This window comes from Muscardinus avellanarius, assembly GCF_963383645.1.
Source record: "Muscardinus avellanarius genome assembly, chromosome: 16".
NCBI classification, from domain to species: domain Eukaryota; kingdom Metazoa; phylum Chordata; class Mammalia; order Rodentia; family Gliridae; genus Muscardinus; species Muscardinus avellanarius.
Window position 1 is genome coordinate 3,096,577 of NC_137802.1, and position 22,310 is coordinate 3,118,886.

Sequence of the window (22,310 nt, forward strand, 5' to 3'; positions counted from 1 at the left end):
CCAATAAACAGAGCCGCTTGCCCTGCGCGCCCGGCTCGGCTCCTCCCTGGTGCGAGGGCCCCTCCTAGGAGCACCCCCGCAGGGAAGGGGCCACCTCGGCCTGCTGCCGCTCATCCGAGGCTCCCTGTTGGCTTCCGAGCACACTCCCCCCGAATAAGCAGCTCAGGGGCACGAGAGGAGAGGTGGACCCCACTCTGGGCAGGGGGCTGATGGCTCCTCCTTCAAGGCCCCCAGGGGGTGGGGATCCACTGCGCTCTTGGCTTCAAGGTCGGCAATTTATTGGTCCACCACGGCTCATCAATTGGGGCCTGATCACCCTCCACCCCAACACGGTCCAAATAAGGGTGCTCAACCCCAGGGTGACCCGGACACTCCAGGGGCAGCGCCCCCGAATCCCGGGCTAAGGGAGGCACAGGGATCCCCGACCCGAGCTGTGTTCGCTGGCAAGAAACTCGATCCCAATCGTCCGGCGCGGGCGCATCCTCGCAGGGCGGGCAGCGCGCAGGCGCCGGCCTCCGCCTCCAGGTCACATGTTGGCTCGCTCCCGCTGCAGCCGGGAGTTGTAGGCGCGGGACACGGTGTTCCAGGCGTCCATGTAGCGGTCCATGCACATGGCGATGCACTTCTACGGGTCGGGGGAGGGCGCGGCTCAGTCCCCGTCGATTCCCAACCCCGCGGCCGTCCAGGCTGCGACTGCGCACGCGCAGACCGCCCCAACCGCCCCCGGCCGCGCACGCGCAGACGCCTCCCCGCCCCGATCCCGCGACCTTGCGATTCCCGCCTCGGCCCTCCTCGGGGTCTCACCTGCTCCGAGTTGTCCAGCGAGCCCCCCGGCTTCCCGATGCACTTCCGGAAGCACTTGTCCGTCATCCTCTGGGGAGACACGCGAAGCCTCAGCCTCGGGCCGCGACGCCCACCCGGGGGCCCCGCCGCTTCGCCCCGGCCCCGGCGCCCCCCGCACCTGTAGCAGCTCCTGCGCGTTGGCCACGGCAATCTGCACCTTCACCTGCTCCATGATGAGCCCCGGGTCCAGCTTCCCCCCGCCCGAGCCCCCGAAATCGGAGCCGAAGCCACTCTCCATGGCTCCGCAGTCAACCCGGCCGCGGCCGCGCGTGTCGAGCCGGCGCCGCCGGAAGCTGGGCCGCTTAGGGCGCTACGGAGACGGAGCCCTGACTGCAACTCCCACAAGGCCGCGCGGGGCGTGGCTTCGACGCCCCGCCCTGGGCATGCGCACACGCGCGGGCGCTCCGACGCCGTGCACACGCCCCGCCCCGAGCATGCGCACCAGGCGCCAGCCGTGAGCTCCTCGCGTCAGTTTAGACAGCTAGAAGCGGGTCGGGCTCCCAGGCGCCCGCTTCTGTAGGCCGGGCTTGCAAGGCCCGAGAGAATATTGAACGCAGCGCTTAAAATCAAAGTGTTTATTGGAGTGTTGTACAAAAGTTTCCAGTCATAAAATGTATATTACAAACCATGGAAGGGGCGGAAAACACATTTGGCATGCATCTGAAAACAAAAACAAACTGGCAGCAATGCTCCAAAACGCGCCCACATGGTCGCCTGCCCAGGTCTGTAGTGTACACGGAGCCGCAGGACGCAGCCCTGCCCGAGCACACCGCGGGAGGGGTAAAGCTAAGCGGGGTCGGGGCCGGGTGCCAAGCCCGCCCCCAGGCCCCAACCTCCGGAGTCCCCGGCAACCTCCCCGCACCCAGGTCGACCACCACCACCACCACCACCTCCCCGCTGCAGCAGAGCTGACCACCCTGGGGCGGCACACTGCCCAGGGCAAGCCTGTCCACGCACCAGGCTGGGGGGCGCTGGCCAGGCACCCGGCCCAGGGTCCGATCACACCGGCCGGCTCCTGGAGCCAGCGAGGCAGCGACGACTGCAGAGCCCCCGGGAGGCCGAGGCACCGAGGAGTCGCTCGGGACAGCTGGCCTGGCCCACCCGTAAAGGATCAGGATCGTCTCTCTTCCCGGGAACAAAAGCCCAGGAACTCGATCACCATGAGAGTAAACGGGGCTTTGAAAGCCAAGGGGCGGCGGTGGCACTCCCCGCCTGGAGCTCAGGCCCTGTCCCCTGCACCCCCAAAGCCCGGCCCAAGGAGGGCCAGACCCAGGGCCGCCGGCCGCAGAGGGTCCGGCCGGGCAGGGCCGCAGCGGCCAGGCTCAGGACTGCTGCCCTCGAGGGCCCGAGCTCGCCTTGAGGCCGCCCGCCCTGCGCCACCTGCCGGGGGACAGCCGGCCGCCAGCGGGGGCCCCTGGCCTGGGGTCCCGGCGACCTGTGTACTGACCAATGTAAAAAAATAAATATCCATTAAAAAAATAACTTCTGTGTATCTACGTGGAGGGGTAAGTGCGAGTGTAGAAAGGGGTGCCAGGCGGCAGGGCGTGCGGAGAGAACCGGGTCAGAAACCGCTTCAGCTGGCCGCACTTGCTGTACGCCCAGGAGACAGGGGCCCCGGCTGGGCCCACGGAGGCCTGCCCAGGCCCGGGCCGGGAGAAGTCCCTCTGGGAGGAATCCTGAGGGTCGGGAGTTGGTTCCAGCGCGTCTGCCCCGACCTGTCCCCTCCCCGGGGTCAGGGAGGGGCCGTGGAAAGCTTCAGCACCCTGCGGGCCCACAGCAGGCCCTCCCGGCCCATTCTTGATACATGCACGATGTCCTGTGTCTGGAATGGTACCGAGTCCCAGCACGCCAGCCCCCTACCTCCCCACCAGGCTGTAACCTGGATTTGGTGTTTAAAAAGCTTTAAAGAAACGAAACCTATGGGATCCCCACCCAGCTCTGCGCTCCCAGCCGCCCCGGCAGGCTGAGGTTGCCATGGGAGCGCAGGGCCGGGGGGCGGGGCTCCCCAGCACCCCCTGGCCTCCCGGCCCGGCCGGCCAATGGGAGGCGAGGGGTGGGGTGGGGAGCACTAGACAGTGGCGGTGACAAGGGTGGCTCCCCCCAACACCCAGCGACGGGAAAGCTCAGAAGACACCCACCCCCACGTTCTGGCAGTTAAGCTGAAAAATTGTCTGGAAAGGTGTCAAGGATGAATGAAAGGCAATGATCGAAAATAGTTTTCAGTGGCTCTGGGTAAGGATGACTGCAGGTGCGAGGGCCGAGTCACATCAGGCGGCAGCCCCGCGAGGTGGTCCGCGGGTCCCCCTGGAAGAAGGAAGGAAGGACAGCGGCCATTACTCTGGGCCCGCAGGGCGTCCACAGCCCCGCAGGGGAGGCAGGCCCCAGCCCGGCTACCACGGGAGGATCGGATCCCACCACCACATTTTCTCAACCTTTCCTCCAGTTACTCTGCCCGGGAGCCCCAGGACACATCAGGTTTACATGTCCCCGAAACCATAGGCAAAGTGGGCGTGACGGCGCACGCTTGTAATCCCAGCCCTTGGGAGGCTGAGACAGGACGAGTGAGGAGGCCCTCTGCAACTTAGGGAGACCCCGTCTCAAAATAAAATAAAATAGGGCTGGGGGTGTAGCTCAGAGGCAGAATGCTGCCAAAGGGGAAAAAATAAAAAATAAAAAAAATAGGGCTTGGATATAACTCTGAGGCTGAAGGCCCCTGGGCTCAACCCATGTGCGTGTGCGAGAGACAGACGACACCAACAAAACAGCGAGACCTTACTATGTGTATCCTTAACGCAGCTGTGAGTGGTCCTGGACACCATCTTCTCCCCCAGAACCTTTATTTCTGGTAGTGAGGATGAAATCCAGGGCCATTCTACCTCCGAGCACACTGCCAGACCTTTTCATTTTTATTTTGGTACTGGGGAATTGAAGCTAGGTGCAGTCTTCCAATCCCTTTTGTTATTTTTTTGAAACAGTCTTTCTGGGTCGCTCTGGGTCCCTCTTTGCCGAGGCTCATCTGGAACCTGCGATCCTCACATCTCAGTCTCCCAAGTACTGGGATTACAGGCCTGCGCCTCCACACCTGTTGTTTTTTTTTTCAGCACTGGGGATAGAACCCAGGGACATTCTACCTCTGAGGGACACCCCCAGCCCTATTTATTTTATTCTTTCTTCTGAAACAGGAGCTCACTGAGTTGCAAAGGGCCTCACTATGTAGCTGAGGCTGGCTTCGAACCTGCACAATCCTCCTGTCTCAGCCTCCCGAATGCTGGGATTACAAGTGTGTGCCACCACGCCTGGCTTATTTTTTTATCGATTTAATTTTCTTGTGGTACTGCAGACAAACTCTGAGCTACTCCGAGCTACACACCCAGCCCTATTTTATTTTTTATTTTACGACAGGGTCTCAGTAGCTGAGGCCAGCTGCGAACCTGGGCTCCCCCTATCTCAGCCTCCCAAGTAATGGGATTACAAGTGTGCACCACCATGCCCGGCTGGTATTTATTTTGAAAGATCTTGCTAAACTGCGGAGGCAGTTCTGGAATCTTTCTGTCTCTGGGGTGACAGACATGCACCTCTGCACCCATTTCCCCCCCAGATCCTTTCTGTAAGCAACCTGCACCCTGGCCTGGAGGAAGCTTTCCTGCGCCCCGATAACCTGGGCCTCCAGGGCCGGCTGCCGTGCGTCCTGTGACGTCAGAGCCCGCACGGCAGCGCTCACAGGGCACCAGCCAGTGTGTGCGTGCGAGTGTGCACAGGGGCTGCTACCTGTTGGTGGAAGAGATCCTCCTCGCCAAACTCGGCCTCCTCTTCCTCCTCCTCCTCACCATTCTCATTCTCCTGGACCACTGAGGACTGCTTCACCGCTCTCGTGGCCACCTCCTGTGCCAGAGGACAGCCCGACGTGGCACTCAGCACCCTGGTGCCAGGATGCCCAGCCACGCCCCGAGTCCAGCACCCACCTCTCCGTCGGCGTTGATCAGCACCGCGCGGAAGCCGTCACCCGCGCCCCAGCTGTTCTGACTCTTCCACACCAGCGTTGAGGGGGGGCTGTGGGCCACCCCGGCGCCGGCTGCCCACACCTGGGGACCCAAGGATGGCCGTCACCTCTGGGGCCGGCCTCACGATGGGCCAAGGGCTCGGGCAACGCGGGGCGAGCTGGGATCTGGAGAGGGCGCCAGGGTGCCCGCCCATGGCAGGCCTTTGCCTCCCGGCTACGGCTGCCACCTACCGTGACGGTCTGGCCGGCTCGCAGGACATACTTGGGTGTGAACTTGTAGGCAATCTCGTCACCCTCAAGGACCTGCCTTTTGATCCTCCAGTTCCCCAGGGACTGGTCCTGGAAAGGGTGGACACAGGCCTGAGCCCCGCCCGGTGCCAGCGTGGCTCCCCGCCCGCCCCGCCCCGCCCAGCGCTCACCTTGTCTGAGTTGTTCTTCAGCTGCACAAACCTGCCGTCCAGGTCGATCTCCTCGATGGTGACGCTGCCCGTGGCCGAGGCCTGCTGGTCCAGGCGGAAGCTGCTACTGCTGCTGCTGCTGCCGCCGCTGCCGCTGCCCGACATACCGCTGGAGCGGCCGCCCGGGGTCTCTTCCGCCTCCAGCCGGCGGCGCTTGCCGCGGCCCAGGCGCCCAGCTGTGGACGCGCTGCTGCCGCTGCTGCTGGACGTGGCCCGCGAGATGGTGACTCGGGACGACGGGCTGGGCGACAGCTTCAACCTGCGGGCGGCACGGGAACGGTGAGGGCGGCCGGGGCGCGCCAGGCCGGGCGTGGGCCCGCGCGGCCGCCCTCCGCCCCTGCGCACCGCTCCTCCTCGCCCTCCAGCAGCTTGCGGTAGGCGCTGATCTCCATGTCCAGGGCCAGCTTGACGTCCAGCAGCTCCTGGTACTCGGCCAGCTGCTGCTGCATCACGTCACGCATCTCCGTCATCTCCAGCTCCTTGGCGTCCAGCAGCTGGCGGAACTTGTCCCGCTCCCCGGCCATGGTCTCCTCCAGCTCCCGGATGCGGTCCTCAGCGGCGCTGGCCTGGGGAGGGCACGCCTCGGCAGGTCAGTGGGGCAGCCCTGGCTGGACACTCGGGGCGGCCGGGAGCCGGGGGGCGCCTCTAGGCTCACCTGCTTCTGCAAGCCGGACAGCTGGTAGCTGAGGGACTCGACGCGCACACGGGCCTCCTTGAGCTCCTCGCGGGCGGTGCTGGCGGCCTTGTCGTTCTGGTCGGAGCTGAGCTTGGCGTGGTCCAGCTAGGGGAGAGGCCGTGAGGATGCACGGGGCGGGGCGGGGCGGGGTAGATCTGGGGCAGGGCTGGGGGCTTGCGCACCTTGGCCTGGTATGTCTGCTCCAGCTCCAGCCGGTAGAGCCGCACTTGCTCGTCGTGCTGGCCACGCAGCTCCTCCAGCGCCTGGGCCATCTTGAAGTCGTACTCTTGCTGCCGGCTGCTGTCCACTTCCACCAGGCGCCGCTCGTGCTGCCGCCGCGTCTCCCGCACCTCCTGGGGACAGAGCAGGTGACCCACTGCACCCCGGCGGCGGTGGCCAGAGGCCCCAGGCAGCAGCCCAGCCCACGTGAGGGCTGAGACCCGCTGGCCTCACTGGTCAGCTGCGCCTGCGGCTCGGAGGCAGAGACGGAGGCCAGGAGGCCGGAGGTGGGCCTGGCAACCCAGCGAGGTCTCCCTGTCTCCACGTAAACCAAAGGAGCAGGGGGTTCAGTTTAGTGGTAGAACACCCTGGCCCACCCCCCAAAAAAGCTGCCAAGAATGGAAACAGCCCATGTGTTCACAGATGGAAAACGGACACCAAGTGTGTGGATGGGGAGCGAGGCTCCCATACGCCGCGGAGGCCGGACCGCGAGGGCCTCGCGCTCCGCGACAACCGGACCCAAAGGGCCACACGGCGCGACTCCAAGGTGGGAAAGGGCCAGGACGGCGTCCTGAGCCAGGGAGCGGACCGTGTGCCCGGGGAACAGTTGTATACCCCTTTCAGGCCCTGAACAATTTACTTTCCCACCCTGGTACTGGGGAGTGAACCCAGGGGTGTTCTACCTCTGAACTATACTCCCAGCTTTGCTTTTTTTTTTTTAATTCCAAAATAGGAAATAGGTCTCACTGGGTTGCTGAGGCTGGCCTCAAACCTCCCCAGCCAGTGCTGGGTGACAGGCATGTCCCAGCAGCGGCCACACACCCACCTTCACAGCGCCCTGTGGGGCGCTCTTGCAGGGGCCCTTCCTGGGAGCCCGCGCGGCCCCCGCAGCCCCCTGCAGGGACGCCTTCCCGGGCCTCTTTGTGGGCCCCCTCGGGGGTCCCTTGGCTGATCTCTTTGTGGATTTCTTTCGGGGTCCCCTCAGGACTCTCTTCACGGGCCCCTTCGGGGGTCTCTTTGCGGGAGCCCTCACAGGTTTCGAGGAGCCCTTCAGAGGTGGCTTTCCCGGTCTTCTGGCAGAGTGCCTGGTTGCTCTCTGCACGGGCCCCTTCAGGAGGCCGCTCACGGAGCCCCTCAGGGCTTTCTGCACAGGCTCCTTCAGAGCAGTCTTCGAGGCTCTCCTCCCAGGTCTCCTCACAGATTCTGGGCCCCCCCCAGGCCTCCCTACAGGCTCGCTCTGAGGGCGCTGCACAGGCTCGGCCTCCTCCAGGGGGCCAGCCTCCTCCAGGGGCTCCCTTGCAGGCTCGGGCTCCCCCAAGGCCTCCTCCAGGGGCTCCCTCGCAGGCTCGGGCTCCCCCAAGGCCTCTTCCATGGGCTCCCCCAAGGGGTCTTCCATGGGCTCCCTCACAGGCTCGGGCTCCTCCAGGGCCTCCTTGACAGGCTCGGGCTCCCCCAAGGGCTCCCTCAGGGGCGCTGCCATGGCCTCCCTCGAAGGCTCGGGCTCCCTCAGGGGCTCCTCCGTGGGCTCCGGTTCCCTCCAAGGCTCAGGCCCCCTCACTGCCGCGCCCAGGGCAACCTGGTGGGCTGCCCTGGTGGCCCACACTCTCGCCAGGCCTGACCGGGACCGGCTCCTCGGCCTCAGCGACATCCTCCCAGCTAGCGGGCTTCTCTGGTAGTGAGCAGAGGGGCCCGGCCCTGCCCAGCCCAAGATTCCGCCCCAGCTATGAGCACACAAGAGGTTCTGTGATGGCGTGGGCCACAGGGTCCTGGGGGCGGAGACTCAGTGAGGTACCCCCCCCCCCGTCATGCCTGACCATCTCAAAGGGCCAGAGACCCAACTAGGAACGTGTAGGGTCTTTGCAGATGTAACTAAGGGTCACAAAGCAGGGCGTGGTAGGGGACATCTAGACCCCCAACACTTGTGAGGCCAAGATGAAGACCTCGGGTTGAGGACAGCCTCTTCAAGTAGGGAGACTTGCAGTGACCCAGCAAGACCATTTCAAGACAGAGAGTAAAAAGGGTGGGCGTGTAGCTCAGAGGTAGAATGCTCCTGGGTTCCATCCCCAGAGCCTCCTCCACAAAAAGCCCAGGGGTGTAGCTTGGAGGTAGAATGCCCATGGGTTTGACCATGGTACCACAAAATAAATACATATAATAAAAAAGGGCTTAAAGCCGGGCATGGGGGCACACGCTTGTCATCCCAGCATTTGGGAGGCTGAGACCGGAGGATCACAGTTCGCAGACAGCCTCAGCTGCTTAGTGAGGCCCTCTGCAACTCAGTGAGACCCTGTTTCAAAGTAAAGAATAAAAAATTGGGCTGGGGGTTTAACTTAGAGGTAGAATGCCCCTCAGTTCCATCCCCAGTACCACAAAGAAAGAAAGAAAGAAAGCAAGCAAGCAAGCAAGCAAGCAGGCATAGCTCAGAGGTGGAGTGTCCCTGGGTCTGACCCCAGCATACAAAAGAAAAAGGGGAGGAGCCGGGCGTGGTGGCGCACGCTTGTAATCCTCGTGCTTGGGAGGCTGAGACAGGAGTATCGCGCAGGTTCAAAGCCAGCCTCAACTATTTAGTGAGACCCTGTTTCCAAATAAAACATAAAATAGGTCTGGGAATGTAGCCCAGAGGTAGAAAGCTCCTGGGTTCCATCCCTGGTACCACCAAAAAAACAGGCCGGGGGGAAAGGTTGCCATGCGATGAGACTGTGGCTTACGGAAGCGGGTTCTAAATCCCAAGACAAGCGTCCTTACGAGAGGCGCAGGAGGGGGTAAATGTGAAGGCAGAGACCAGACCCACGCGCCGCCGGGGGCCGCAGCGCCGCTCGCGTCCCCTCACCTCCTCGAACACGTTCTTGCGGAAGTCCAGCTCCTCCTGCAGGCTCTGGCAGCGGTTCTCCAGGTCCACCCGCATCAGCGTCTCCTTCTCCAGCTGTTTCTTGGCCACCGCGTGCCCGTCCTCGGCCTGGAGAGCCGGGATGACGGCGGTGAGTGGGCCTGCGCCCGCCCGCAGCCGCCCCGGCGGGGAGGCCGGGGCCCGCGGCCTACCTTGGCCAGCTGGGCGCGCAGCTCCGCCACGTCGCCCTCCAGGCCACGCTTGTCACTGAGGGCCGCGGCCAGCTCTGCCTCGCTCCGGTGGAACAGGGACTCCAGGTCCTTCACGCGGCCCTGGGCCACTGTGAGCTCACCTTCCCGCTTCTTGGCGCTAAAAGGCAAGGGGGGCACTTGGTGAGGAGGGCGGCTGGCCGCGGGGGAGCAGGAGTCCCTCCGCAGCGCCGGGCTGGCCAGGCAGTGGCCAAGGCGCCTGCCCGCGCCCCGGCGCCCCCCAGTTGTGGTGGCGCACGCCTGTGATCCCTGTGCTTAGGCGGAGACAGGAGGAGCACGTTCCAGGTCGGTCTCCGCACTTCAGCAAGACCCCGCTTCAAAATAAACAGCAGAGCCAGGCAGGGTGGCGCATGCCTATAATCCTAGTACTTGGGAAGCTGAGACAGGATCGCAGTGTTCAAGGCCAGTCTCGGCAACCTAGCAAGATTCCGCTAAAAAAAATAAGTAAATAAAAAAGAAGAAAGGGGGAGTTCTGGGGGTGTAGCTCAGCGGTAGAATGCCTCTGGGTTCAATAGCTGGTACCAAAAACCCATCAAAAGACAAGTTGCAGCCGGGCGTGGTGGCGCACGCTTGTAATCCTAGCATTTGGGAGGCTGAGACCTGGAGGATCGCAGTTCACGTACAGCCTCAGCTACTTAGTGAAGCCCTCCGCGACTTAGTGAGACCCTGTTTCAAAATAAAGAATAAAAAATAGGGATGGGGGTGTATCTCAGAGATAGAATGCCCCTGGGTTCCATCCCCAGGACTGCAAAAAAATAAAAATAAAAAAGGCCCTATGACCCTCCGCCAGCAGGGGGCGCAGCGCCCACAGGTGCTTCCAAGGGAGGGCCAGGCCTGGGATGGCAGGAGGTGGGCTCTGGGTGGCAGGGAGAATGTCCCTTCCCCTCCCGGCTTGGAGCACCAGGGCACCTGCAGAGGGTGGTATAAAGGAACTGCCCCATGCAGAGCACGTGAGGCTGAATCCTTTTTTGGGGGGGTTGTATGGTACTGACTGGGACTGAACTCAAAGGCACTCTACCTCCAAGCTACACGCCCAGCCCTATTTAATTTATTTATTTTTCTGCGGTACTGGGGGATGGAGCCCAAGGGCATTCTACCTCTGAGCTAAAACCCCAGCCCTATTTTTTAACTTTCTTTCTTTCTTTTTTATGGTACCAGGAATGGAACCCAGGGCCATTCTACCTTTGAGCTACACCTCCAGCCTTATTTTTATTCTTTATTTTGAAACCGGGTCTCACTGAGTTGCAAAGGGCCTAAGTAACTGAGGCTGGCCGCGAACCGTGATCCTCTGGTCTCAGCCTCCCGAATGCCGGGATGACAAGCGTGCGCCACCACATCTGGCTCCTATTTTATTTTTTAATCTAAACAGGTACTGGATGGAACCCAAGGATGTTCTACCTTTTAATGAAACAGGGTCTCACCAAGTTGCGGAGGGCCTCACACAGGTACCAGGATTACAAGCGTGCACCACTGCGCCCAGCACTGCGGAGCCGAGCTCCAGGCGCTCCCTCTGCCACTAACACATGTGCCCATACACCCCAGGCCCAGGACCGGGGAGTCTCCCTACAAGCCGGACGGAGGTGACGGCTCCCACGACAGACACTCCGCAGGACTGCTGCAGAGACCCATGAGCTGCTTCAATGACCTGTGACCCAAGGTTAAGAACACCCAAGCAGCCGGGCATGGTGGCGCACACCTGTAACCCCAGTATTTGGGAAGCTGACACAGGAGGATTGCAGGTTTGAGGCCAGATTCACTCAGCAAGACGCTGATTGCAAACAAAAACAGCCAGGTGTGGTGGTGCACACTTGTAATCCCAGCACTTGAGAGGCTGAGACTGGAGGATCGCGGTTCAAGGCCAGCCTCAGCTACTTAATAAGGCCCTCTGCAACTTAGTGAGGCCCTGTTTCAAAATAAAGAATAAAAAATAGAATTGGGGGTTAGCTTGGAGGTAGAATGCTTCTGGGTTCCACCCCCAGTGCCACCAAAAAAAAAAAAAAGGGCCGGGGGCAGAACACCCCTGGGTTCAATCCCAGCACCACAGAGTGGGGGTGTGTGCAGGTCACCATGGCCCTCTGTGGACGAGGCCCGCGGGAGGCTGGGTTTTCAGTTTAAACTGCCACAATGCCCAGGTCCCCAGGGGCTGCCAAACTGGACCCGAGCACTGGCGGGGCTGCTGGGTGCCTCCCAGGGCAGGCACAGGGCGCCCGGCCGCCCTACCTCTTGCTGGCCTCCTCCAGCTCAGCCTTCAGCCTCCCCATGTCGATCTGCAGCCGGGCGCGCTCGCGGGCCGTCTCGTCCAGGACCCTCCGGGCATCGGCCAGCTCCGCCTCATACAGCGCCTTGATGCCGCTCACCTGGGGGGACACAGCCGGGGTGAAGTTCAGGAGCCCCCAGCGGGCCTGCCCCAGGCAGCCACGTGGCGGGGGCGGAAAGCCCGGCAGGGAGCCGGGGAGCCTGACCCTAACCCTGGGTTAGGCTAGCGACCCTCCCGGATGACCCACCTCGCCAGGAGCCCCCGCACCAGCCTGGGATGCTCAGGCCCCGGCCGCGGCCACAGCGCCGATGCCCGCCCCGTCCTTGGCCCACAAAGCCAGGGGCTCGGCGAGAACATCCCGTCCAGGGTGTCCCCAGGGCACCGTGGACACGGGCCCAACCTGGTGGTCCTCTGGTAGTGATCTGGGACCACAGGGTGCCAGGCGGCGCCTTCACACGGTTCTGCAGGCCGGGAACAACCAGCCCGACAGCCACAGGTGTCCCCAGCAGGGCCAGGCCTCACTGCCCACGCAGGACCGGCAGTCTGCTGTGGCGGTTTTTTCCTCCAGAAGCTGCACTATTATTTTTATTCTTTTTGTGTGGGTGTGGGTGGGGGGGGTGGGTCTGGGAATGGAACCCAGGGATATCCGACCTCCAAGCTACACTCTCTATTTCTTATTCTTTATTTGAAACAGGGTCTCACTAAGTTGCAGAGGGCCTCACTACATAGCTAAGGCTGGCTGTGAACCTGCCATCCTCCTGTCTCCGCCTCCCGAGTACTGGGATGACAAGCGTGCGCCCCACGCCCAGCCTGAATTCTCCCCCCCCCCTTATTTTTTTGGTGGTACTAGGGGTGGAAGCCAGAGGCTTTCTACCTCCGGGCTATACTCCCAGACCTATTTTATATTTTATTTATTTATTTATTTATTTATTGCGGGTTTGGGGATGGAACCCAGAGGCATTCGAACTCCGAGCTACACCCCCTGCCCTACTTTTTATTCTTTATTTTGAAACCGGGTCTCACTGAGTTGCAGAGGGCCTCACTAAGGAGCTGAGGCTGTCCACGAACCGCGATCCTCCGGGTCTCAGCCTCCCGAATGCTGGGATTACAAGCATGCGCCACCACGCCCGGCTATTTTATATTTTATTTGGAAACAGGGTCTCACTAAGTAGCCGAGGCTGGCTTTGAACCTGTGTGATCCTCCTGTCTCAGCCTCCCAAGCGCATGGATTACAAGCGTGCGCCACCACGCCCGGCTCCCCTTTTTTTAGTGGTACTGGGGTTCCTAGAAACCCTTCTACCTCCGGGCTACATTCCCAGACCTATTTTATACTTTTTATTTGGAAACAGGGTCTCTTAAGCCAGCGCGGCTGGCTTCAAACCTGCGGGATCCTCCCGTCTCCGCCTCCCAAGCATGGGGATTACAAGCGTGTGCCACCACGCCTGGCTCTCCCCGGTTTGGTATTGGGCACTGGGCATTCTACCTCCAGGCGACACCTCCAGCCCTTTTTATTTTCTTTCTTTTTTTTGAGGGGGGGTCCTGGGGATGGAACCCAGGGGGCATTCAACCTCCAAGCTACACCCCCTGCCCTATTTTTCATTCTTTATTTTGAAACCGGGTCTCACTGAGTTGCAGAGGGCCTCGCTAAGTAGCCGAGGCTGTCTGTGAACCGCGATCCTCCGGTGTGGATCCTAACAGCCCGGGTCTTCATCATGGAGACCGTGACAGCCCACCTGAGGACATCCTGTCCCGGGGGCCTGGCTGCTCAGCTTGGGCGGGCACTGCAGCCACAACACAAGCTCAGGCCCCTCCAGCAGCCCAGAGCTCCCGTCCACTCAGCAAGTGCGCCCACACTCTGCCCCGCACACACCAGGTCTCTGCCCAGGGCTGCGGGGAGGCCGCGCTGGTTCTCTTCACCCGGCTCTCAGCCCCCAGAGGAACGCTCCTCCCTCAGCCACTGCCCCGACGCCAGCGCCCAGGCAGCTGGTGACCGGCCTGTGCCCACCTGTCGCGAGCCAGGGCCTCTGGGGAGCTCAGACACACACGGGCCCCTGTCAGCCGGCTGTGGCCACACTGCCTGCCACCTGCTGAGCTCGCCACATGCCACCGGTCCCTGTCCTGGCCCGTGGCCACAGCGCGCACGCTCTGGTTTCCTGCCCCGGCACGCAGGGCTATGCGCTGAATGAAAGACACCGGAGCCAAACCGCAGCGGCACCTCCGCGCGGCCGCCAGGACAGCAGTCCCGACAGACAGGCACAAGTGTGCCGAAGATGGCCGGACAGCGGAGCCTGACACCGTGTGGGCCAGGCCGGCAGCTTCCCAAAAGCAGCACCACTCCTCGCTGTGCCTGAGAGCTGAAGATGTCTGTCCGGAACCTGGGCGCAAAGGTCCACAGCACTGCGCTCAGGGCAGCTCCCAGTGGGGACCACCAAGTGTTCGACAGAGAAACGGCAAATTATGAGGCCCCTCGGTGCGCCAGAATACTACTCAGCCCTGAAAAGGAGTGAGGCTGACACGCCGACGGACCTTGAGGGGCTGAGCTCCAGAAAGAGAACCCGACACCAAAGGCCACAGCGCGTGCCACTTAAAACGCCAGGCGTGTGATGGCGCACGCTATCATCCTGGTGCTCAGGAGGCTGAGGCAGGAGGATGCAGGTTTGCGGCCAGCCTCGGCAAGCTAGCGAGACGCTGCTTCGAACGGAAAATCTAAAGGGCGGGGAGTGCAGCTCCCAAGTAGAACGCCTGAGTCAGTCACCAGCCCCCCAAGAGGTGGACTTGGGAAGCCTTGGGGATGGGAGGACCTCTATCTCCCCACCCTCCGGTCCGAGAGGCGACCAGGTGCTCTGACACACGCCCCCACCATGACAAGCAGCCTGGCCATTGGCCCAGACCCCCGGGGAAACCAGGCAAGGGTGGAGCAGCCCAAAAGGGGCCAAAGCAGACCTTTTCTCTTTACGTTAATTTCCTCGGGCATTTTGTTACAGCAGCAGAACTGTAACACAGAAGGTGCCACCAATAAGACTTCCTACCCTTGAGCCTCCAATGGCCCATTCCCGAGCCTGCTCAGCCCTGGGGCATGCTGGGACCGGGGCAGCAGAGAAACCCAGCAGCGCTGACGCTGTACGGGGTAAATGTGTGATATTTTATTCATCACAGGTGGTTTTCTTTTCTTCGGGAGGGAGGCTAACATGGCGCTCTACCGCCAAGCTACATCCCCAGCCCCCTTTAGTTTTATTTTCAGAGTCTCACTAAGTTGCTGAGGCTGGTCTCAAACCTGCCATCCTCCTATCTCGGCCTCCTGAGCACCAGGACGAGAAGCATGTGTCACCATGCTGGGTTTTTCACATTCACTTTGGTAATTTGAAATAGTTCATTAAAATGCTATTTATTGCCGGGCGTGGCGGCGCACGCTTGTAATCCCCGCACTTGGGAGGCAGAGACAGGAGGATCGCGCAGGTTCGAAGCCAGCCTCAGCTACTGAGTGAGGCTCTCAGCAACTTAGTGAGACCCTGTTTCCAAATAAAGTATAAAATAGGTCTGGGAGTATAGCCCGGAGGTAGAAAAGCCCCTGGGTTCCACCCCCAGTACCACCAAAAAACAAACAAAAAAACAAAATGAAAAATAAGGCTACAGATATAGCTTGGAGGTAGAATGCCTCTGGATTCAACCCCCTCTACAAAAAATAAAATAAAATAAGTGCCCAAGGGACACTGAGGAACCGTGAGCGAGCGTGGCTGTCAGGCCAGGGCTGGAGCTGGGCAGCGGGAGGCGCCAGGCGGCTGGCCTTTGCCCAGCCCACAAGCTCAGAACTGCTTTTACGTTTTTAATATGGCTAGGCGGGGGTAATGTGCGACAGAGGCAGATTACAGGAAATTGCGTCCTGGTGCGTATAAATAAGGTCTAATTGGCACACGCCTTGCACACTTATTTGTGTACATCTGAGGCGGCTTCCACCCCTGGGCGACGGGGCTTAGCAGAAATAAAGACCATCTGTCTCATGGAGCCCCAAATGCTGGGGACACCCGCGTGACCTGGGGCGAGGGGCACGAAGCCCCCCCAGCAGAGGCCCAGCTGGCCGGCCAGCGCCGCCCAGCTAGAGGAGCCTGGCTGTGGGGTGTCAGGTGGCAGGGTGGCCTTTCCCTGGGGAGCGCAGATGCCAGCGTGCCCGTGCCAGGCACTTCACTGGAGATTAACCCCCGCCCTGCAGGCCCCCTGCCCCAGCGCCCGCCATGAGCCCCACAGAGGTGGCCTGCCGGCAACGGGCGCCGTGGCCGATGCCACAAAGGCTGCCAACTGATACCACTGGGGCCCCGCTGGAATCCACACGCCAGGAGGGGGTGCTGCAGGGCAAGGCACACAGGGCTCCACAGGGCGCCCCGCTTCTCCCCAGCTGTCACCCCGCTTCCCTCCCTCCCTCCCATGTGAGCTAGTCCTGCACTCCGCCCAGGCTAGGAGTAAAGACGGTGCTGCGGGGACAGGTGGGCAGCAGGACCGAGTCCCCCCGGGGCGCCCGGGGCCTCCCGCACGCTTGCCAGGCCCTGCACCCCGGCGGCAGGGCACACCAGAGGCCTGAAGAAGCTGCCGAAGCCCTGGGCACCCGTCCAAGGTCACGTGGGCTAGAGCGCGGGCCCCTGCTGGGCACTGTACACACTCCTGCCACTCCAGGGCTGTAGGAGGCCCAGGCAGGAGGAGCACACGCTCGAGGCCAGCCTCAGTCACTCAGCTAGAGTGTGTGTAGCTCAAAGGTAGAATGCCACCTGCTTCAGTCCCCAGTACCACCACCACCACCACCAAAATAATCGGCTAAAAGGAAAGGGCTAGGGTGGTAATTCAGGGGCAGAGCACCCCCGGTCGGTCCCCAGGACTGCAGCCAACCAGCCAGCCAGGCAGCCCCCGGAAGCACAGGCTCGCCCACCCATCGCCCTCCACAAACAAACTGCAGGCGCCGGGCACCGGCCAGGACCCCGGCACTAGTAACAAGTGAATACACGCTTGAGGCAGCGTGTGTGTACTGGGTGTGTGTGTGCACACATGCACGCCGGGAATGGAACCCTGCGGCATTCTACCTCTGAGCTACACCCCTAGTCCTATTTTATTTTCATTTATTTATTCATTTTTGTGGTACCGAGGAAGGAACCCAGGGGTATTCTACCTCCAAGCTGCACCCCCAGCCCTATTTCATTCTTTCTTTTGAGACAGGGGCTAAGTTGCAGAGGCCTCCCTAAGCACTTGAGGCTGGCCGTGAACCGCGATCCTCCTGTCTCAGCCTCCCGAGTATGGAGTGATAGGTGTGCGCGCCCACATCCGGCTCTCACGGGCCCCTCTGTTTTGGAGACACTTGAATCCCCACCGAAGACTCTGAGGAGCGTGTTACTAGGACACCCATTGCAAAAGTGAGGACGCTGCGGGCAGAGAGGCTGGGCCACTCGCCCTGCGTTGTGCGGAGGGTACATGGCCCCCAGATATCGGCCCCCCGCCCAGCCCACCACAACACCCGCTCGCCATCACACGGGAAGCCGGATCCTAAATCCTGGCTTCGCCATCTGGCTTTCAGAAAGAGGCCTGGGGCAGAGGGACCCCAACCCCAGAGCAGGAACCAAGTGCTGGGTGCTATTCTCGCTAACCAGAGGGAGAAGCGCGTCTAGGACCCCCATCCCAGGACAGACCCTACCCAGGTCTCCTGGGGTTTCCCCACAGCCCAAGCCCCCTTTATCAGCCTGCAGAGAACCCCCACCTTCTCCAGGACCCATGACCTTGGGCCTACCCCTCTTCTACTTTCCCCAGTGCGCAGGGGCCTAGCAGGCCAGTTGGGGGTGCCCCCCCCAACTCGGGGCCATTCAGATTTCCCGCAGGATCCCCAAGGCATCACCCCCCTGCGCAGGCCCAGGTGGGAGGAGCCATAGTGCCCAACCACCGCCCCAGCCACAGACCTCAGGGCAGACTGCAGAGCTGGGGACCCCTCGAAAGTTCCCCGAGCACTTAGACCACACATGGTACCCCAGGAAGTCCTCCATCTGATCCTTCATCCTCCCGCACCCCCACAGAGGGCCTGAGCCCCCTCCCAGTCTTCTGAAAGACCAGAGACTCCCCAAATTTTTTTCAAGAGAGCCGAGTACCCAGGCTCAGGCCCCCAAAACCTCTAACAGTCAGGGTGGGGTTTACCTGGCTCACACCCCCAGGGGTTAGGTGGGGGCCTAACCTCCCCGGAACCCTAAAGGATAAAGCACACCCGAGCCTGCAGCCGGCTAAGGGCGCCTTCAAGTCCCTGAGGATATCCCAGAGGCCCCCTACCCCTGCACCCCTCACCTGGGATCCTCAACACCTCCCCTGACCCCTCAGCGGGCAGAGCTGCCCAGTCTACAGTGGTCTTTCCAGGACCCCTCGACACTCCTGGGGGGGTCCCCAAGAAAACCCCTAGCTGGCACCCCTGGCCGAGGGGTCCCTCGAAACACCCTGGGAGCCAGAAAGGATGGCGTCTGCCCCCATCTCCTCGACCGCTAGTGGGTGGGGCTTACCTGAGACACACCTATCCCTTAAGGGTCCCCCTAAACCCCAGGACGGCCCCCAGTTGGTACCCGAGCCCAGGGTCCACGAGCTCTCAGACCCCTCGGTGGGCGGGATCTGCCCGCTCTGCGCCTGCCCTTGGGAGGCCCCAAATCCCTAGGGGTCAAAGGCCAGCCCCTCGGCCAGCCCCCCTGGCTGCAGGGGCCCCCGAAGGGCCCTGGGGACCGCCCAAGCCCGGGCCTTCCCGACCTGCACCCCTCCTGGGGGGTCTCCCGAGACGCCCCAGGCCCCCCCGGGGTGGGCGGGGCTTGCCCTCCTGCACCTGCCCGGGGCGCCCGGGCCTGGGATGCTCGGGCCGCCTGCGCCCGGGGCCGCGTACCTCGCGCGTGGTCACCTCCTCCTTCTCCGAGATCCTGAGCAGCAGCCGGTCGTTCTCGAGCTCGAGCGCGCGGACGCGGTCGATGTAGTGCGCCAGGCGGTCGTTGAGCTCCCGCAGCTCCTCCTTCTCCTGCTGCCGCGACAGGCGCGTGGGCGACAGCGGCGTGGCGGGCCCGCCCGCGCGGCCGGGCAGCGGCGACGCCATGGCGGCGGCGGCGGCGGCGGCTCGCGGTGTGCGCGGCTCCCGAGGGCGGCCCCGGCTCGGCGCGCTCATTCAATCCGCGCCGCGCAAGATGGCGCCGCCGCCTCCCGCCGCCACCGCCGCCGCGCGGGGCACGCCGGGACTTGTGGTCCACCCGCGGCGCCATAGGCTCCGCCCGCGGGGCACGCCGGGAGTTGTAGTCTCTGAGCGGCTCGCTCCGAGGGAGGGGGGGTGTCTGCCCTTAAAGAGCCAACACCCGCAAAACAGGTGGATTCGGAGGGCACCGCTTAGGTGAACTAGAAAGACAGAAAACAAAAACTGCTAAAATTGTTGATCTCATGCGGTCAGGGTGTGGCTCAGCGGCTCAGCGCTTGCCTAGCATGCTGTGGAGGCCCTGGGTTCCATCCCCAGCAGCCAGGGGGGGAAAGTATCACAGGTTCGTGGCCAGCCTCAGCTACTTAGTGAGAACCTGTCCCAAAATAATAAAAGCCGGGCGTGGTGGCGCACACTTGTAATCCCAGTACTTGGAAGGCTGAGACAGGAGGATCGCAGTTCGCGGACAGCCTCAGCTACTTGGCAATTTAGTGAGACCCTGTTTCAAAAACAATAAAAAAAGAGAGCTGGGAATGTAATTTGGAGGTAGAATGCTCCTGTGTTCCAGACCCAGTACCCCCCCCAAAAATATTAGGGTTGGGGGCATAGCTAGGTAGATCACCCCTGTGTTTCGTACTTAGTAACACACACAGGAAAGAAAGGAAGAAAGGAAGAAAGAAAGGCAAAAAGGGAAAGCCACCGTCAAGCTTTCAAATCCAGCCAGGCATGGTGGCATACACTTGTCATCTCAGTATTTAGGAGGCTGAGACAGGAGACTGGAAGGTTCTCAGCCAGCCTCAGATACTTAGTGAAGCCTTCTGCAAATTAGCAAGACCCTGCCGGGCGTGGTGGTGCACACTTGTAATCCCCGCACTTGGGAGGCAGAGACAGGATCGCGCAGGTTCGAAGCCAGCCTCAGCTACTTAGTGAGGCTCTCAGCAACTTTGTGAGACCCTGTTTCTAAATAAAGTATTAAAAAAAAAAAAAGGTCTGGGAGTATAGCCTGGAGGTAGAAAAGCCCCTGGGTTCCACCCCTAGTACCACCAAAAAAAAAAAAAAAAATTAGCAAGACCCTGTTTCAAACTAAAAAATAACATAAGGAGACGGGCGCAGTGGCACACACTTGTCATCCCAGCATTGGGGAGGCTGAGACAGGAGGATCATGGTTCGCGGACAGCCTCAGCTACTTAGGGAGGCCCTTCACAACTCAGTGAGACCCTGTTTCAAAAATAAAAATAATGAAAAATAGGGCCGGGTGTGCAGCTCAAAGGTAGAACGCCCCTGGGTTTTACCGAAAGTACTGCATTGAATAAATAAATAAATATAAAACAAACAAAAAGTAAAATGTCCAGAAGAGGTTGGCTGGCAACAAAATTTCAACAAACCAGTCAAATGAGGTCACTGTTTGTTTGTTTGGGGACCTCTTGTCTACAGCCGAAGGCAAAAATATATGATACTTTGTTCCTTTCCTGCAGCAGAGGAAGCAGCCTCTGTAGCCAGCCTCCAAGAATTCTAGCTACATTGTACCTAGTTCTATTCTTCCTGTGTGTCTGTGTCTGTGTGGTACTGGGGGTGGAACCCAGGCACATTCTACCTCTGGGCTATACCCCAGCCCTATTATTTTATTCTTTGTTTTGAAACAAAGTCTCACTAAATTGCCGAAGGCCTAAGTAGCTGAGGCTGTCTGGGAACCACAGCCTCCAGTCTCAGCCTCTCAAATGCTGGGATTAAAAACCCCTGCGCTTGGGAGGTGGAGACAGGACGATTGAGCAGACTGGATCATGCAGGTTGGAAGCCAGCCACGGGTGCTGGCTTAGGAGACCCTGTTTCCAAATAAAAAAATATAAAATAGGTCTGGGAGTATAGCCCGGAGGTAGAAGGGCCTCCAGGAACCCCAGTACCCCCCCCCAAAAAAAAAGTTACCTTGAAGCCTGTGTGGTGGCTCAGTTTGTAATCCCAGTATTTATTTTTATTTATCTATTTATTTATTTATTTATTTTGCGGGTCTGGGGATGGAGCCCACTGGCACTGGACCTCCGAGCTACTTCCCCTGCCCTATTTTTTATTCTTTATTTTGAAGCAGGGTCTCACTGAGTTGCGGAGGGCCTCACTGACAGCCGAGGCTGTCCGCCAACCGCAATCCTCAGGTCTCAGCCTCCCGAATGTTGGGATTACAAGCGTGTGCCACCACGCCGGGCTGTAATCCCACTACTTAGCAGGAGGATTGCAGGTTCTTAGCCAGCCTCTGCTACTGAGTGAGGCCCTCTGCAACTTAGTTAGACCGTATTTCAAAAATAAAAAAGACTGTTCTGGCATGGTGGCACATGTTTGTAATCCCAGCATTCAGGAGGCGGAGACCAGAGGATGGTGGTCCGTGGACAGCCTCGGCTACTTAGCCAGGCCCTTCACAACTCAGTGAGACCCTGTTTTTTTAAAAAAAAGAGAGAGAGACTAAAAATAAAAAAGACTGAAAAGTAGGACTGGGAGTGTAGCTCTAGAATGCCCCTGAGTTACATCCTCAAGTAACGCAAAAATGTAAAATTAAAATAAATAAATAAAATAATAAAAAAATAGGGCTTGAGTATAACTCAGAGGTAGAATGCCCCTGGGTTCCATTCCCAATACCACAAAAAATTAAATAAATTAATTAAAAAGAATAAAAAATAGGGCTGGAGCATAACTCAGAGGTAGACTGCCCCTGGGTTCACTCCTCGGTACTGCCAAAAAATTAAATAAATACAAAAAATAAACAAGGTGGGGTTGGAGGGAATTAGTGGCTAAGGTTGGTTTGGGGGTTGCAGGGTATTTTTTTTACTACGCTTCACCCCCAGATTTACCTACAAGTCCCTCCCCATGAAAGCTCCTGCCAGCACCGCCTGTGGGTGATGCCCCTCATGCCTGACCCCCACTCCCCTCCCCTCTCGGGCCTGGGATGTACTCAGCCTTCCGTGCTCCTGGCTTGGCCTCTGTGGTCCCCTAGAGGCCTGCGGCCCCCTTTATTTTTATGTTGGGATCTTGGGGATTTTAACCCAGGGAACTTCTACCTCTGAGACACACCCCCAACCCTTTATATTTTTATTTATTGTTATTATTAGTAGTAGTAGTTCTGGGGATTGAACCTGCAGGCTTTCTACCTCCAAGCTACACCCCCAGCTCGATTTTTTATTTCTTACTTGGAAACAGGGTCTCACTAGGGTGCCGAGAGCCTCACTGAGTTGCCGAGGCTGGCTGCGAACCTGCGATCCTCCTGTCTCAGCCTCCCAAGCGCTGGGATTACAGGCGGACGCCCGAGAGATTCCCTTTTCCCCAAACTGGGCGGGTCTAGATCTTGTTCTCTCCAAAAACCGAGCTCGGGGCGGGGATGGAGGGGCCCCCCACCCCCAACACCGGGGCTGGACTCCAAGTCCCAGAAAGCCCCGCGCTTCTCCGGGTTGGGGGGGGGGCGCTTCCCGCACTTTTCAAATTTTGGCGCTCAGCGGGCGGGGCGGTGACAGCTTTGGGCGCGGTGCCCCACCCCGCCCGGGCTCCGCGGGCTGCACCCAGGGGTCCCTCTCCAAGAAGAGAAACTGAGGGCACAGCCGAGG

General features: G+C 60.4%; 2 protein-coding genes across 2 annotated transcripts; both read right to left on the reverse strand.

Moving 5' to 3' along the window:
- Positions 1-288: 288 nt before the first annotated feature.
- On the reverse strand, positions 289-1,081 carry TIMM13 (translocase of inner mitochondrial membrane 13; the record flags this gene model as incomplete). The annotated part of the gene is made up of 3 exons (XM_080712897.1): positions 289-625; positions 805-873; positions 962-1,081. 3 exons carry the CDS (start codon positions 1,079-1,081, stop codon positions 527-529), a joined length of 288 nt encoding a protein of 95 aa, XP_080569023.1. The 3' UTR covers positions 289-526.
- A 2,024-nt stretch (positions 1,082-3,105) lies between these two features.
- On the reverse strand, positions 3,106-18,705 carry LMNB2 (lamin B2; the record flags this gene model as incomplete). The annotated part of the gene is made up of 12 exons (XM_080713261.1): positions 3,106-3,147; positions 4,612-4,725; positions 4,806-4,925; positions 5,075-5,182; positions 5,263-5,560; positions 5,647-5,867; positions 5,957-6,082; positions 6,160-6,330; positions 9,027-9,152; positions 9,236-9,392; positions 11,513-11,649; positions 18,433-18,705. 12 exons carry the CDS (start codon positions 18,703-18,705, stop codon positions 3,106-3,108), a joined length of 1,893 nt encoding a protein of 630 aa, XP_080569387.1.
- Between the last annotated feature and the right edge of the window lie 3,605 nt (positions 18,706-22,310).